At 37.0% G+C, this 18148-nt stretch overlaps 1 protein-coding gene across 4 annotated transcripts in view; it reads right to left on the bottom strand.

The window, feature by feature from the left end:
- The window catches only part of DENND4A (DENN domain containing 4A), a 134270-nt gene that overhangs the window by 38779 nt on the left and 77343 nt on the right, over positions 1–18148 (bottom strand). For all 4 annotated transcript variants that reach the window (XM_039219145.1, XM_039219153.1, XM_039219160.1 and 1 more), the window contains exons 15-16: positions 3817–3950; positions 351–486 (exon numbers count right to left, since the gene is read on the bottom strand). In XM_039219145.1, coding sequence (XP_039075076.1) covers positions 351–486; positions 3817–3950 — 270 coding nt within the window. The remainder of the gene's footprint in view (positions 1–350; positions 487–3816; positions 3951–18148) is intronic.

Genomic DNA, 18148 nt, shown 5'->3' with positions numbered 1-18148 from the left:
TTAATAAATGTACACAGTTAAGCATTCTTATTTATTAACTGAATGCTGAGTAACTGGAAGTCATATGCTTTTATAGTACTTTGCTAACAAAATGTGTCTATAATTACTATATAGTCAAGCCTCTGCTTGAATTTGTGTTATAAAATACGTAAAGTTCTAAGACAGGAAAATTAGTTAATGTTTTGAAGTCACATTACTATAAATTCAATAATGTGAATATAAATGCCTTGAGGAACATGATAATCTAGTCATAAATATGGGGCAGTAAAATATACTAAGGAAGTAAGAGTGTCACATTTACTTTTGTTCTAATATTTGAATACATGAAGCGTGCAAAATATTCAAAGCACCTGTTTTGTTCTTCTGAACATGGGAGAAGGGCTACTGGGACTACTTGATTTTGAAGGCAATTTGTTCTTTTGTGTTTGTAGAAATCCTTCAGGTCTCTCAAATAAATTGTTTCTAAGAACTGGAAATCCATTATAGCTGTTTTTGAAAAGAAAGAAAAAATCTCAAGCACACACAGATGATCATACTGCTTACAATCTAAAAACTATTCTGACCAATAATTTAGAATTTATTTCAACTTTCTCCATCAGACAATATATACTCAACAAATCTTCATGCTAATGTTGCTTTTATTGCTATCCTATTTAGAAATATAATAGCCAAATACAAACTCAAGTATATATTTTAGAGGTAAAAAAGCAAAATATATTTAAAGTTTGCTGAACTTGATATCAAACTTTGAATTAAGCAAATTATATAAGTTAGTATTCAATGTAGATAACATAGGAAACATATCAAATAATATGACAGTTGGGAAAAGGCCCACCAAACCAATACTCTTTCAGATAAGATGGTCATTAACATCATTGTTTTAGATTAAAATATTATTGTTGAACTGTCCTCTTAAAAAGATACAAATAACATATTAGCAATCCAGGACAAACTCATATTATTATAAATTGGTTTATCAGGTTAGCTAAGCAGGTTCAGGCCCTCATTTACGAGAAAGAAAACTGAAGAGGTTGGAGAAGAAGAAAAGATTAGAATGAGTGGCTCTATGAGGAGGTGGGCCTAATTTGGTGCTAGAGCAAAGTATTTTGGGAATTTAAAAGGTAGCAGTGGCTAGGAAAAAGACATGCTTTCGAAAAGAACAGAAGAAGCCCCTGAGCATCAAGCTGAACCTATTTTATAATCTTCCTAAAAGGCATACAAACGGTTTCAATTAACTGAGAAAACCAGTTAAAATAAAAGATGGCAAACTATATATCTGTTATACATTACTATAGGCAAATTCAGTAGAATGAGAAAATATTGATAAATATTGAATGTTAAATAGGAATAAAATGGGGCGCCTGGGTGGCTTAGTTGGTTAAGCGTCCGACTTTCGCTTAGGTCATGATCTCGCGGTTCGTGGATTCAGGCCCCGCGTCGGGCTCTGTGCCGACTGCCAGCTCAGAGACTGGAGCCTATTTCAGAGTCTGTGTCTCCCTCTCTCTCTGACCCTCCCCTGCTCACACTGTCTCTCTCTCTCTCCTAGAAATAAATAAAAATATTTAAAAAAAAATAAATAAATAGGAATAAAACAGCAAAGAAGTTCAGGAAAACTATTCCCCTTAAAAAATTCATTGTATGTACATGGTGTGATAATGAGACCATTCTGTGTGTCTTGTGGAAACTTGCTTACTACTTTATCACTGTACACAGACAATGTAAGAATATGAGTCACCTCTCACTAAGAGGACCCACTGTACTACTTAAAGACATTTAAGTTGTTTTTCCAATGATGGGTATGATTACACCAGAATTATACTGTTAATCTCAATCCAAAGAATCACTTAGATTCTTCAAAAAATAGAAACTTTCCAAGCTAAGTAATTTTTTTAGTAAAGTAAATCTAAAATTAAATTTAAATTTTGAAAAAGTTAAAACCAAATCATAAAAGGAAAAACAAAACTTTATTAGTGAAACATGTCTCCCTGCAAAAGTCTTAGAAGTATAATGTACAAAAGGGATCAAAGAAATGAGATCTTGTTTAGAAAGAAAAAAAAAGCGAGAAAGAGAGAAATTAGGAGAGAAATTTTGAACACCTTTGACAAAAGGCAGAATTTTAAAGTGATCTGAGCAACATCATCAGTAGACAAAAAGTAAGGGCAGGAGCCAAGTGGCCTATGAATTAACTGACATTCACAAACATGTGTTGCACCATTTTTTTGTCTGTAAAAGGAATCATTTAATCTGAGTTATAAATAAGGATGTTCTGAAAAATCCTTTTTCAATGAAAATAAACTGTGACATAATGAGTGATAGATGTGAAATGGCTTTAAAGAAAGAAAATATTGGAGAAAGAAATCAATTAAAATCTAAAAGGAAATATCATTTTAGTGGCACCAGGGTGGTTCAGTCAGTTAAGTGATTGACTCTTGATTTCAGCTCAGGTCATGTTCTCACGATTTGTGAGACTGAGCCTGGAGCTGGGCTCTGCGCTGGCAGCTCAGAACCTGCTTGGGATTCTTTCTCTCCCTCTCTCTCTCTGTCCCTCCCCAGTTCTCTCTCTCAAAATACATAAATAGGGAAGCTTGGGTAGCTTAGTCAGTTAAGCTTCTGACTTCAGCTCTGGTCTTGATCTCAGGGTTTGTGGGTTCGAGTCCTATGTCAGGCTCTGTGCTGACAGCTCAGAGTCTGGAGTCTGCTTTGGATTCTGTGTCTCCTTCTCTCTCTCTGCCCCTCCCCTGATCATGCTCTGTCTCTGTCTCTCTCTCAAAAATAAGTAAACATAAAATTTTTTAAAAAACTTAAAAAATGTTTAAGAAAAACAAACAAACAGTGGTGCCTGGGTGGCTAGGTCAGTTAAGCATCTGACTTTTTGGCTCAGGTCATGATCTCACGGTTTGTGGGTTCAAGCTCCTGCACTGGGTGAGTGTGAGCCTGCTATGGGCTCTACATTCTTTCTTCCTCTCTCTTTGCCCCTTGTGGGATTCTCTCTCTTTCCCCCTCACTCACTCATGTGCTCTTTCTCTCTCAAAAATAAAAATAAGTAAATAATAAAATATAAGGAAATACCACTCTAAGTAAAAATAAATGTATACTGGAAACTACTCCTAGTAGATAACAAGTGTATGTGTACAATATACATCTAGATACACAGATTATAATAAATATAACTCTGTCATAACCCTATTTCACTGTGCTCAGAACTTTCCTATCTTTCCAACTAGACATGAAAGCAGTAACAATGTATCATTCAAGTCTATGTACCAAGCAGTCAGCATAGTGTCTGAACCCATTTCCTAAATGAACAATGATCAATTCCCAATAGGTCTGAATTTCCACAGCTTAAAAGAAAAACTCACAGAAAGATTAATAGTCTAAAAAATTATATCACCAAAATCAAGGCCACAAATATTGCCTCTATATCTATATCCTTTTGTAGACAATGTTACATTAGTCAATATGTGTGTGGGGATGAAAGGGAGGAAATCAGCTTTAGTAAGAAACAAAAATCAAAATCTGTAATAAAGGTGCTGCATTTTGATGGGTTGAGTCCTAACTGAATTTAACCAACATTTATGAGAACAGATACTTATGTAGATATAGAGAGCTTCCCAAGTCTATATTATGCAAAATTATAATTCTTTTTTTTTATACCTCAAAACTTAATAATGGATGTGGGATAAGCTTGCTTACCACCTAAAAATTAGGAATCTGTAAAGTTTGGATTTTTGAAAATACCACAGTCCTTAGAAAGCTACGTCACAGATGATGGATTGCTTCTCTCTTTCAATCTCAAACATTCTGCCTCTTGAATACCTGTACTGTAAAGGGGGTTCTTCACCATTGGGTAGATGGGGGATCTCAGGTGGTGTTACAAAAACTGTATGTTCACTTTTGAAAGATTCATCCAGTTCTATAAGTCGCATTTCACCACTCTTGTCCATATCCACCTGAAAAAGTTAAAAAAAAATACATTAAAGTAATACATTGGTTAGCCAAGAGTTTGTCTATAGGGAATGGTTAAATAAACCATTTATGATAACTGGGTGCTAAAGAGCTATTAAGAAGGAAAAAAATGAGCAAGTTCTCTATGTACCACGAAACAAGACTTCTAAGATAATTAAATAACAAAGTGTAGAACAGTGTATGTAATATACTGTCTTTTGAGTAAGAAAGAGGGAAAAATAAAAACACATATTCATATTTTTATTTGTATTCACATAAGGGAATACTAAAGAATATTATAAAAAGTAATTACCTATATGGGGAAGGAGAGATGAACAGAATGGACAAGGATGCGACAGAACCCACATTTCCCAATGTGTACCTTTTTATATTATTTTGCATCCTGAATCATGAGAATGTACTCAAGAAGTAATATTTTTAAAAATGCACAAATACATGTGTGTATGTGTTGACAATACTGGGATCTGTGTTTCATTTACACTCAGTATAATCTATTTCCCTAAGTTCTTCCAGTTTAGGCGGAAGAATATTGGAGTTAAAATTCCAGTCCTATCAGTATTGAAAGCACTGTAGTAGTACAATGTCCCCCCTAGATACTCTATGGCAACGTAATACTCACAAAAAGTGAAAACAGAGTCTGAACTGCACAAAAGGAGCTCATAAACAAAAAAGCACAACACTGACATCAATTGGAGAGAAACAAGAAAATCAAGATGTCATAAGTATCACAAAAATAAACTATAGCACTTTATTAGATTAAATAGAATATCATATATTACTTGGAAATAAACGGGAGGGCAAGAATTATTAACAAGTCAAATCTTTATTTTTTAAAAATTTTAATGTTTATTTACTTTTGAGAGAGAGAGAGAGAGGGAGGGAGAGAGAGGATGGGCAGAGGGAGGTGGAGACACAGAATCCGAAGCAGGGTCCAGGTTCTGAACTGTCAGCAGAGAGCTTGATGCAGGGCTCGAACTCATGAACCAGAAGATCATGACCTGAGTCAAACTCAGACACTTAACTGACTGAGCCATCCAGGTGCCCCAACAAGTCAAATCTTTAAGATAAGGATTCAGGGCACAATATACCAAAAAAGGACAGGGATAGCTTTAAAATTTTTCTAATTCTTAGAAAAAAAGCTTGTGGAGCCTGGGTGGCTCAGTCATTTGAGCATCTGACTTTGGCTCAGGTCACAATCTCACGGTTGGTGGGATCGAGCCCCGCCTCGGGCTCTGTGCTCACAGCTCAGAGCCTGGAGCCTGCTTCAGATTCTGTGTCTCCCTCTCTCTCTCTGACCCTCCCCTGCTCATGCTGTCTCTCTCTTTAAGAAAAAGAAAAAAAGCTGGACATTCAGAGTGTTCTTACATTAAGTGTTGGTTATAATTTCATAGTATTACATGCTGTAATCTCCAAGATTAAAGAATGTTTTTAGTGTTATATCCATAAAGTGAACTAAATAACAATAAAGATGTGTCAGAATAATGACATGAAAAAATGTTCACAAAATAATGACAAACAAAAAAAGTATATTATATATGTAGTGTAATTCTAATTTTTAAGAGTGAATATATATGCAATATATACATATATATTTCTGTATATATGTACACATATATTTTTGTTTGTTTCTCTCTCATACCCACTCTTATCAAATGTTACCCCTGGGTAATGGTATTACTGCAATTAATTTTCTTCTTCTTTGTTATCTTCCAACTAAAAAATAACAAATATGTATTACTTTTATTGGTTTTTCAAACATTATAAAAGTAATAAATGCTCGGAATAAAAACTTAAAGTAGAATACGTTGGAAGTCACCTATATTTGCAAAAAACAGGTAAATGAATAAAGTCTGATAAATAGGTGGAAAATATAATCATTAAAAATTAAAATAGTAAAGATCACATAGACTTCTGGTTGAATAAGACAAATTAAACACAACAATTTACCTTTAGTCCCTCGTGAAATCTCACGAAAATGAGAAGGGACTGAAAAAAACAACAACAAAGACAAAGGAATTGGAGAGAGGACAGTAGCACAGCTGGAGTTCAGAGGCTGCATTTTAGAAGCTGCAAAGTAGACTGATGTGACCCGTAAAAGCTGAAAGCCACATCTCTGGCACTGACTGGGGACGGGATAAAGGAGACAGCCAAAAAGCAAGCCATTTGCTCTGTAGAGTCCCAGAAAGGTCAGGAATGTAAAGTGCTTGATGACCCCGAAGATTGGAGTGCACATGGAGCTGAACCAGGAGAATGTTAAAAGCCTTCATTTAAGGACTCCTAGATCCCTGACTCAGCCCAGTACAGTTAGGCTACTACCCCTCCCCATTGTGGTCAGGGACAAGGTTGAGTACTTTTACCTGAACCAGAGGGACTCTAGACTTGAGGATACCAAGCAGAGCTGTGGGAGATGAAGGAGTTTAGTAAAACAGGTGAATGAGTAAAAGCCTACATGTTACAACAAGGGAAAGCCTCAGTCACCTTCCCCACTGAGCTGGGAGAATACTGGCAGTCAGGCTTATATTCCTCAGGCTAAAGACTGTAGATGCCTCTTGGGGAAACTAAACAGCCTAAAAGAAAAGAATTATAGACTCTGCTCAAACAGGGACTCTAATGAATAGGTAAGTTCCTCTATGATCATCAATCTTATGCCTAAGGAAGCTCCAAGTCTCAGCTTCCCAGAAAAGTTCCAGTGAGTTCTTTGTGCCTCACTGAAATACCAACCAAAGATCACACGAGGAAAACCAATAACTTGCAGGAGAATAAAACAAATAAATATTAAAAGTAATATCTGAGTAAGAAGAAATAGAGACAATGCAGGAGAAAAAAAACACTTCAAAATAATTAAAACAAATAAGCCTACATCCATGATAAGAAGATGTTATGAAAAAGAGACTTAACAAAAATTATAAATTTGATAGCAGAAATAAAAAGTATATTATAAAGGATGGGAATCTCCCAGAAAGTGGAGATGAAAAACAGAGAGATAGAAAATGGATGAAAAAATATAAGAAAATTAAGAGGAGCTGGATAAGAAGGCCAATATCCAAATAACACATACTTCAGAAAAAGGGAACCAAAGAAATGGGGATGCAGGAAAATTGCCCAGAATCTGAAGAAAATGGGTCCACAGAGTAGTAAGTAGAAGGGCCTGCATGTGTTCAACTCAGTGAAGAAAAGGCCTCCACCAGGCATATTCTTATGCAACTTTAGTAGAATATCAAGGATCATAAATGCTTTCAGAGAGAAAAAGAGACCAGGTATAAAAGGTCAGAAATCAACATGGCATTAGACCAGATGTTATTCTCAACAATAACAATTGAAGCTAGAAGACTTCAAAATTTTAGTTCCAATCAAATTAGCAATTAAATATTAGGGGAGAATAAAGAAATTTACAAACAGGTAGGGCATCAAAAAATATGTATCTCCCACATACTCTCTCTCACTAAGCTACCAGAATTTGTGCCCCACCATAAAAAGAAAACACAAGAAAGAAGTTACTGAAGCCAGGAAGCAGGGGTACCAACTCTGAAGAGAAGTCAATGTAAGTTCCAAGATGATGGTGAAGGAAAATCCCAGGATGACAGACTATAAAGCAATCAGTTCAGATTGGAATACACATAGAAATTTCTAGGAAAAAAATTGCTGATACTTTGGAAAAATTGCGATTAGATTTTTCACTTTTGTAGAAGAGTTTGGAGATGAATTAATAGTAGACACAAAACAAGAAATATAGCATTAATGTCAGAGAAAACAAAATCCATGCATGAAAGGAAACCTAACTACAATATGTATATATATTACAAAATATATGTATGTGGTCTAGCTGGAATTATATATAAAGTGATAGTAATATTAACATTGAACACAAGCGCATCTGGATGACTTAGTCAATTAAGCATTGAACTTCAACTCAGTCATGATCTCACAGTTCATGGGTTTGAGCCACACGTTGGGCTCTGTGCTGACAGCTCAGAGCTGGAGTCTGCTTCAGTTTCTGAGTCTTCATCTCTCTGCCCCTCCTCCGCTCACACTGTGTCTCTCTCTCTCTCAAAAATAAACATTAAAAGAAACAAAAAACAACCCCACAAACACTTAACACCATTTGACCAAAATTCATTATGAAGGCACTGGGAGAATTCAGGTGTACGGTAGATATGACATTAACGTGTAATACATAAAACAAGAAACAATAAAATGACATTATTTGGAAAACTTAAGGTAAATGAAGAAATTGCTGAAATAGAAAAATGGTTGCCTTTGGGGAGTGGAAACTAGGGGCAGGAAGGAAGAGGACTGAAGCTTGGACAATTACTTAACTTTAAATTGTTATGTTTTACTCTGTTAAAAATGAAAATTTCCTTTTATGAGATTTAGCAGTGATATTAAAAATGCTTATAAGAGTTCATAGCAGCACTCTCCACAATAGCTAAAACATGGAAAGAGCCTAAGTGTCCATCAACAGATGAATGGATCAAGAAGATGTGGTTTATCTATACCATGGAATACTCCATGGCAATGAGAAACAATGAAATCTGGCCATGTGTAGCAACATGGATGGACCTTGAGGGTGTTATGCTGAGCGAAATAAGTCAGGCAGAGAAGGACAAATATCATATGTTTGCACGTATAGGAGGATTAGGAGGAACTTAACTGAGGACCATGGGGGAGGAGAAGGGGAAAAAATAGTTGGGGAGAGGGAGGGAGGCAAACCATGAGAGACTCTTGAATGCTGACAACAACCGGGGGGGGGGGGGGGGGGGGGGGGGGGGGGGGGATGGGCATGGAGGAGGGCACGTGTGGAGATGAGCACTGGGTGTTATATGGAAACCAACTTGACAATAAACTATTTGTAAGAAAAAAAAAAAACGAAAAAAATAGACTTGGCAATCCTGAGTCCAGCCTTGAGTAGGAAATAAGTGGCGGCTGGTCCTCCTTAGATGGGGCATATTCGTACTCCAGTTCAATTTGGACCTGGTGGGTCCACAAGGTTGAGATCAAGTGGCAATTCTCATTTTTCTTCATTCCTGCCTGATTGCTTTCCCAATAGTAAACATAAGTGGAAATGGAAATATTTCTTGTATCCATGAGTCTCTCAAAATTAGAAAAACAAAATCATATTTCAAGAACAAAATTTTCTTCCTACCCCAAATCCTTCACTTATTTATTTTTTTTAAAGAATTTTTTTTACTGTTTAGTTATTTTTGAGATGTAGAGAGAGAGTGAGAGGGGCAGAGAGAGAGAGAGGGAGACACAGAATCTGAAGCAGGCTTCAGGCTTCGAGCTGTCAGTACAGAGCCCGATGCGGGGCTCAAACCCACCTAACGCAAGATCATGACTTGAGCTGAAGTCAGATGCTTAACCGACTGAGCCACCCAGGTACCCCCCCCCCCAATCCTTCATTTAGATTATGTGTCTAGTTGTCACAGGCATTTGAGAGTGCAAGAACTATAGAGTTTAGTGGTTCCCAACTGTCCCGCTCCATCGTCAAATATGAGGTTGGCAAGGACTCTCATAACTGACAACTGTATTATGCTGAGGTGGGTGGCGGGTTTGCCAAAGGAGAGATGTGATAAAATCTTAGGCAGGAAAGGGGAGAGTATGTGAAACCTAAAACACCCCTGTCTCCTTCCATCTCCCTCTTTAGGAAGGATGCACTTTTTTCCATCTCTTCTCACTTAAAAATAAATGGCACATCATATATCTGCTTTAAAATAGAATTTTGTCTCTAAAGCTCCCATTTATGTAGAATTTAAAACCAGGAATATCTAAAAAATTCTATTGTATGTTCACTTTCTGTTAATCATTTATATGTGTGTGAGACTTGAGATTAAATTCCTCTTTATTTTGTCCATAACATTTTTTAACTGTTTGATTTGAAGAAATTCCCTTGTTTCGTCAAAAGGAAAGAATAAACTTATTCAAGTGAAACAAAATGCTTATAGGATCTGGTTATGTAAAAAATTAGGAAAATATGTAAGACAATTATGTATAAAGCACTGAAAGTAAATGTGAAATGGTATTACAGCACTAGGCTTTACAGAGCTTTTTTCTCACTTTTATTTTGCACACTTTGTTTGTTCAGTCATTTATTAAGTGCCAAAAATTAAACTGTCACTAAAACCAGAGAACACCTGAACCCTTACTAGCAAACCTAACAATATTTTAAAAACAACCTTAGTAATGGGGCCCCTGGTGGCTCAGTCAGTTTAGCGTCTGACTTCACTCAGGTCATGATCTCACAGTTCATGAGTTTGAGCCCTGTGTCAGGCTCTGTGCTGACAACTCAGAGCCTGGAGCCTGCTTTGGATTCTGTGTCTCCCTCTCTCTCTGTCCCTTCCCTGCTTGCACTCTGTCTCTCTCTCAAAAATAAATAAAATGTTTAAAAAAAACATTAGGAATATGTCAGTTATAACTCAAAATCATAGGTATGGTAGGATATGGAGTCCATGGGCAACCCAAGAACAAATGAGAAGCTCTACCCACCAACATTTTATACAGATGTAATGTGGTTAATCTAATTATAAGGGCAGCAATGATAATGAAAAAGAAGAGATTGACCAGAATGAGAAGGTTAAAACAAATACCAAAGGTAATTGGAAAGAAAGTTGGCAACTATTTCCATGATGGAACATTACAAGAGAACTGCTTGTCTATGGACACCAGATGTTTTTATTTTATTATTATTATTTTAAATAATTTTTTAAAAGTTTATTTATTTTTGAGACAGTGAGAGAGAGGGGGGAGAGAGGGATAGAGGGAGAAGGAGAGAAGGAGGGAAGGAGGGACGGAGGGAGGGAGGGAGGGGGGCAGAGAGAGAGAAGGGGAGACACAGAATCTGAAACAGGCTCCAGGCTCTGAGCTGGCAGCACATAACCTCACGTGGAGCTCAAACACATGAACCGTGAGATCATGACCTGAGCCAAAGTCAAATGCTTAACTGACTGAGCCACCCAGGTGCCCCATGGAGACCAGATGTTTTTAAATTTTTATTTATTTATTTTATTTATGTCTTCTTCTCCAGACTTGTGCCTACTTTCTACTCTCCAGTCACTTTGTTCACATAGAAAAAAACTGTTTACGAACACAACCGCACTAATTCTCAGTATTGTAAGGTCTATTAAAATAGTAAAATCTTGCACCACAGATTCAGTATCTTGGGAAAAGATATTTCCCTTAACTTGTATACCAATAAACTCTCATTACAACATTATAAAAACAGCCATGCTATACATCCTATGTGTATCAATTGGCCGTTTCTAACTTTTGGAAAGCACAGTGACATCTACCCATTAGGAGAAAAAGAAATCCAACACCCATGACAGGATAAAATTAAGTAATTTTCATATTCTCTTCATATATTTTCCACATTAATATGCTCAGAAAACACTGCAGAGGGATGCCTGAGAGACTAAGAAAAATCTTACCAGACTATTTGTTACACAAAACTGCCCTGGTAGCTCAGTTGGTTGAGCATCCATTTTGGCTCAGGTCATGTTCTCAGGGTTTCTGAGTTCAAACCCTGCACTGGGTTCGCTGCTGTTGGCAATGACCCTCTGTCCCTGTCTCTCTCTGCCCCTCCCCTGTGGACACTCTCTTTCTCAAAAGTAAATAAAAAAACCAAACCAAACTGCCTTTAGTTAAGCACCATCCTATAGGAACAGTTTGTAAGAATTTAAAACATAATCCTATGAAGAACACATGGTTCTTAAATTAGTCATAAATGAAACTCAAATAATTCTCACATTGTTTTTCTCATCCAGCATTACCCACTCCAGCTTTTTAAAGTTTGGCAAAAGCGGGGTGCCTGGGTGGCTCAGTCAGTTGAGCAGCCCACTAAGGCTTAGGTCATGATCTCAAGGTCCATGAGTTTGAGCCCACCATCGGGCTCTGTGTGGACAGCTCAGAGCCCAAGGCTGGTGCAGATTCTGTATCTCCCGATCTCCCTGCCCCTCCCCTGCTCATGCTGTCTCTGTCTCTCAAAACTGAATAAACATTAAAAATTTTTTTTAAGTTGGGCAAAAGTTTTCTGTTTGAATATGCTAATATCAAAAGATATGTCTAGGGGCGCCTGGGTGGCTTAGTCGGTTAAGCGTCCGACTTTCGCTTAGGTCATGATCTCGCGGTTCGTGGGTTCGAGCCCCACGTCGGGCTCTGTGCTGACTGCCGGCTCAGAGCCTGGGGCCTGTTTCAATCTGTGACTCCCTCTCTCTCTGACCCTCCCCTGCACATGCTGTCTCTCTCTCTCTCTCCTAGAAATAAATAAAACATTAAAAAAAAAAAAAAAGATATGTCTAATTTCTGTTCAATCTTAGTCATAGATTGACTTGGGTAGTCTCTATTTATATATTAATAATATAACAATAATATATTTATATGTAACATAATACAATATTATTATATAAGTATAAAAACATGTATAATATATAACTAATATAAAATACTTATATATAAATATATAACACGTACTTTATAAAAATAAATATTACTTATTTTCCATAGCTAAATTGCCAAAAGTAAAAGGATCTGTTCACATAAAAAATTACGTTTAAAGGGGAGCCTAGGTGGCTCAGTTGGTTAAGCATCTGACTCTTGATTTCAGCTCAGGTCACAATCTCTGTTTGTCAGATCAAGTCCTGCTTGGGATGCTCTTTCCCTCTGTCTCTCTCTCCCTCTCACTCTCTGCCCTTCCCCACCCTCCACGTGCACAATGACATGCTCTTTCTCTATCAAAATACATTTTGAAAAAAAAAGTCACCCAACTAAGAACCCCACATAAATCATTATTTTTTAAAGTATTACTGATATACAGGGGTGCCTGGGTGGCTCATTCAGTTGCGCATCCAACTCTTGATTTTGGCTCAGGTCATGATCTTGCAGTTTGTGGGTCTGAGTTCCACATCAGGTTCTGCACTGTATGTATAGCCTGCTTAGGATTCTCTCTGCCTTCTGCCCTCTCTGTCCCTCTCCTGTTTGCACACATGTTCTTTTTTCCAAATAAAAAAACATTATAAAAATTTCAAGTATTATTGATATTCTAAAACATTTGCAGATTAAAAGTACTAACTTGCTGTGCTGAGCATACTTAAATTGTGGTACTAAAATGTGAAAGGTAGTAACAGAACTGCATATTCACTATTTCAGAGAGTTCTGTTTAATAATACTAGGAATACAATGAACCTCTAAGTGTATATGATGGTTATTAAGGTGTATTTTGGATCTTGCGACATTTTGTTATTTTCTTTAATAAAAATTTCCTTTGAATTAGATAATAAAGCAAATACAAGTAACTATGTTTTAATGAGTTAATTTTCAGTTTTAATCTTCTTAGTCATTAAAATATTTAAGTAAAACATGATTCCACATATAGAAGTGATCTTTTGTTGGATCTAGATTTTGAATAGGTAAATAGCATTTCAGGAAAATAATCTGCCTAGAAACAATGGTTACACATTTAATGGGATTGGCTTTTCTCAAAAGAATGTATATTTTTTGTGCAATTATTCTAACCATGTCCTGCACTGACCCTTAACAAGTAAATAGGAGGTGACCTACTTTCAGAAACTCTTAGACAATATAATGTAGTAATTATCACTAATAAAATATTCTCCTCAGAACATGATGCCCTAGGTACCTAGCAAAAGTGTTATGTGTCTCACAATATTAATGGTTATTTTAAAAACCATGTGAGGGGCACCTGGGTGGCTCAGTCGGTTAAGCGTCCGACGTTGGCTCAGGTCATGATCTCACGGTTTTTGGGTTCGAGCCCCGCGTCGGGCTCTGTGCTGACAGCTAGCTCAGAGCCTGGAGCCTGTTTCAGATTCTGTACCTCCCTCTCTCTCTGACCCTCCTCTGCTCACGCTCTCTCTCTCTCAGAAATAAATAAAACATTAAAATTAAAAAAAAACAACAACCATGTGATACTGACAGTATTGTATGAGTTCTTAGTTGAAATACAAACTTACGAACAAGGTACATAAAATGAGTAAAAAATACAAGGGAACAATACAAGAATTCTGTCTTCTGCGGGGCGCCTGGGTGGCTTAGTCGGTTGAGCGTCCGACTTTCGCTTAGGTCATGATCTCGCGGTTCGTGGGTTCGAGCCCCGCGTTGGGCTCCGTGCTGACTGCCAGCTCAGAGCCTAGAGCCTGTTTCAGTCTGTGACTCCCTCTCTCTCTGACCCTCCCCTGCTCACGCTGTCTCTCTCTCTCTCTCTCTCTCTCCTAGAAATAAATAAAACATTAAAAAAAAATTCTGTCTTCTGCATAGTTAATTGGATTCCTACAATAAATTCAGTGTTCCCATGTGGATTAATCAATGTGTTGGCTAAAGCATGCTATCAGCAAAATGCTGGTCATGAGTTTAGTCCCTTATGATTTAGTGAGCTTGGCACAGGGAAAAACTGTACAAATATATACCACTGTTCACAAAGCAAGCAGAATTAGCATGCACAGATGACCAGTGGAAATCCAGCACCACAGGGGAAAAACATTCAGAGTGCATAATGCTAGTCAGAAACCTCACTTTTTAAAAAGTAGACTCCATGTTAAATGTGGGGTTTGAACTCATGATCCTGATATCAAGAGTCGTATAATCTACCCACTGACACAACCAGGTGTCCCCAGAAATATCATTTTTATATACAAAACCAGCACGATTATTCCTATAAAAAAAGGATTTAAAGAAAATGTATCTTAAAGCATACCTTTCTATCTACTGGACACCTTTCTATTTATTTATTCTTTCTATTAAGCACCAAATAAGGCAAACTTGATTAAGATAGTGAATACATTACCAATCTATAAACTCAAATAAAACAGCAAAATATAAAAATAGTCATGTTTTTTACTTTTCCGTTCATACTACACTACTCTGAATACTGTGAGATGTGCCTAATGATCTCTCCTCACAATATATTTTAAACAAAGATAAGAAAACAATATAGAAAGACTAGATGACTCAATAAAAGTTACAAGTATAAGAGCTGGAACTCAGGTTGTCCTGATTCCCAATGCAGTGTTTTTCCTATTACTTCTGGCATAGTCACAATCATTTCTCATTTTTATAAGACATATTTGGTATTTATTTAACAACTAGTAAAGGACATTTTCATGTCAAACTCAGAACTGAGACAATTTCTGGGGCACCTGGGTGGCTCAGTCAGCTAAGCATCCGAATTTGGCTGAGGTAACCATGATCTCATGGTTTGTGGGTTCAAGCCCCGTGTCGGGTTCTATGCTGACAGCTCAGAGCCTGGAGCCTGCTTCCAATTCTATGTCTCCCTCTCTGTGTCCCTCTCCTGTTGGCACTCTTTCTCTGTCTCTCTCTCTCTTAAAAAATAAATATTTTTTTTAAAATTAAAAAAATCCTGAATTTCTGAATATGAAGATGAGTTGTATTTTGACTGCCATGCTCCCTCTCCTCAAAAGCAATGATTTTCACAATCCTAAAATTTGTATGGAACCACAAAAGATCCTGAAGAGTCAAAGTAATGTTGAAAAATAAAACCAAAGCTGGAGATATCATAATCCCAGACTTTAGCCTCTACTACAAAGCTGTAATCATCAAGACAGTATAGTACTGGCACAAAAACAGATATACAGACGAATGGAATAGAATAGCGAACCCAGAAATGGACTTGTAAACATATGCCACTAATCTTTGACAAAGCAGGAAAGAGTATCCAATGGAAAAAAGACAAGCTGTTTAGCAGATGGTGCTGAGAAGTAGATAGCAACATGCAGAAGAATGAACCTGGACCACTCTCTTACACCATACAGAAAAATAAACTCAAAATGGATGAAAGACCTAACTGTGAGACAGGAAACCATCAAAACCCTAGAGGAGAAAACAGGCAACAACCTCTTTGACCTCAGCCACAGCAACTTCTTGCTCAACACATCTCCAAAAGCAAGGGAAATAAAAAAATAAAAGCAAAAATGAACTACGGGACCTCATCAAGATAAAAAGCTCTGCACAGCAAAGGAACCAATCAACAAAACTAAAAGGCAACCGATGGAATGGGAGAAAATAGGGTTAGTACCCAAAATCCATAAAGAACTTAGCAAACTCAACACCCCCAAAACAGATAATATAGTGAAGAAATGGGGCAGAAGATATAAACAGAAACTTTTCTAAAGAAGACATCCAGATGGCCAACAGACACATGAAAAGATGCTCGACATCGCTCATCATCAGGGAAATAACAAATCAAAACCACAGTGAGATACCACCTCATATGAGTCAGAGTGGCTAAAATGAACAACTCAGGAAATGAGATGTAGGCAAGGATGTGGAGAAATGGGAACCCTCTTGCACTGCTGGTGGGAATGCAAACTGGTGCAGCCACTTTGGAAAACAGTATGGAGGTTCCGCAAAAAATTAAAAATAGAATTACTCTATGACCCAGCAAGTCCACTACTAGATATTTATACAAAGGATACAAAACTGCTGATTCGAAGGGGCACATGTACCCCAATGTATATAGCAGCACTATCAACAATAGCCAAATTATGGAAAGAGCCCAAATGTCTATCAACTGATAAACGGATAAAGAAGATATGGTGTGTGTGTATATATATATATATATACATACACATACATACACACACACACACGCAATGGTATACTACTTGGCCTGAGAAAGAATGAAATCTTTCCATTTGCAACAATGTGGATGGAACTGGAGGGTATTATGCTAAGTGAAATAAGTCAGTCAGAGAAAAGACAAATATTCTATGTTTTTACTCATATGTAGAATTTGAGAAACTTAACAGAAGACCATGGGGGAAGGAAAGGGAAAAAAAATAGTTTCAAACAGAGAGGGAGGCAAATCCTAAGAGACAAATACAGAGATCAAGCTGAGGGTCAACTGAGGGGGGAAGGGAAAATGGGTGATGGGCATTGAGGAGGACACTTGTTGGGATGAGCACTGAGTGCTGTATATAAGTGATGAATCAAGGGACTCTAATCCTGAAGCCAAGAGCACACTGTATACACTGTGTATTAGCTAACTTGACAATAAATTATATTAAAAAATAAATCACTGATTTTCTTTCAGTCACATAAATTTGAATGTTATAGACTTCTTTAAAAAACCTTACAAGTATAACCTGTTGAATAAATACATGACAAAACTTTGCTTTCCTCCTTTTTTCTATGGTCATGGGCATAATATCATGAACACTATGTATATATACTCATAAATTTAGAGGAGTTTCAAGTACGTATGTATTTTCAAGTACATATAATGTTTTCCCTTTCATCTTCTGAGAGTAAACTGCTAGTCTGAACACCTACCACCCTTGAATACTTTAGTGTGAATCCTTGAATAAACAATGACATTCTGCTATTTAACCATAATGCAACATGAAACTGTGGAAACTAACATGTTACACTACTGTCTAATCCTCAAGCTACATCCGAGCTTTACTGATTACATTACTGATGGTAAACCAGGAACATCCAGTTCTGAATGATGCACCTTGTATATGCTTGTCAAGTCTTTTAGTTTCCTTCACTCTTGAACAGTTTCTTAATTTTTCCTTTATTTTCCTAACCCTGAAAATTTGTGGATAACGGAAGAGGTATTTTGAGGAATGTCACTTGATTTGAGTTTGTCTGATACTGCCTTGAGATTCTGTATGTTATGCATCTTTGGCAGAAATATCATGGAGTTGATGTTGTATTCTCACTGTGGTCTATTATAGGCATATGATGTTGATTTGTTTCCCTATTTGTGATGCTCACTTTGATAAATAGAGAAAAGTGGTGTCTTCTAGGCTTTCTGTTCCACTATAAAGTTACTCTTTTGTAATTAATATGTATTTTGTGCAGAGATACTTTGAAACTAAAATCTTGTTTCTCATCAGACTCTCAACTAATACCTGTGTAAACTCAGTTTCCTATTTTATTCAATGGGTTATAATCTGTTACTTACATTTGATGTTCAAATTGTCTCAGATATAGCCAGTGGGGGTCCCTTCAAGCTGGTTTGTCTTTGTGTGTGTGTGTGTTTTTGTTGTGGTTTTAAAAAACATGTCTCCATTATTCTTGAAGCAATTCCTTATTTTCTAGCACAAGCTACTTCAGGGCTCATCTTGTACTTTCCTTGCCCTAGACCCAATTAGTCTCCAAGGAGTCCTAATTCCTTTTCTTGGAGAATGGTCTTTAGAAGCAAAATTCT

The sequence above is a fragment of the Hyaena hyaena genome, unplaced genomic scaffold (genome assembly GCF_003009895.1).
Source record: "Hyaena hyaena isolate Hyena2069 unplaced genomic scaffold, ASM300989v1 scaffold_15, whole genome shotgun sequence".
Classification (NCBI taxonomy): domain Eukaryota; kingdom Metazoa; phylum Chordata; class Mammalia; order Carnivora; family Hyaenidae; genus Hyaena; species Hyaena hyaena.
This window is presented reverse-complemented; position numbering and strand designations above follow the sequence as displayed.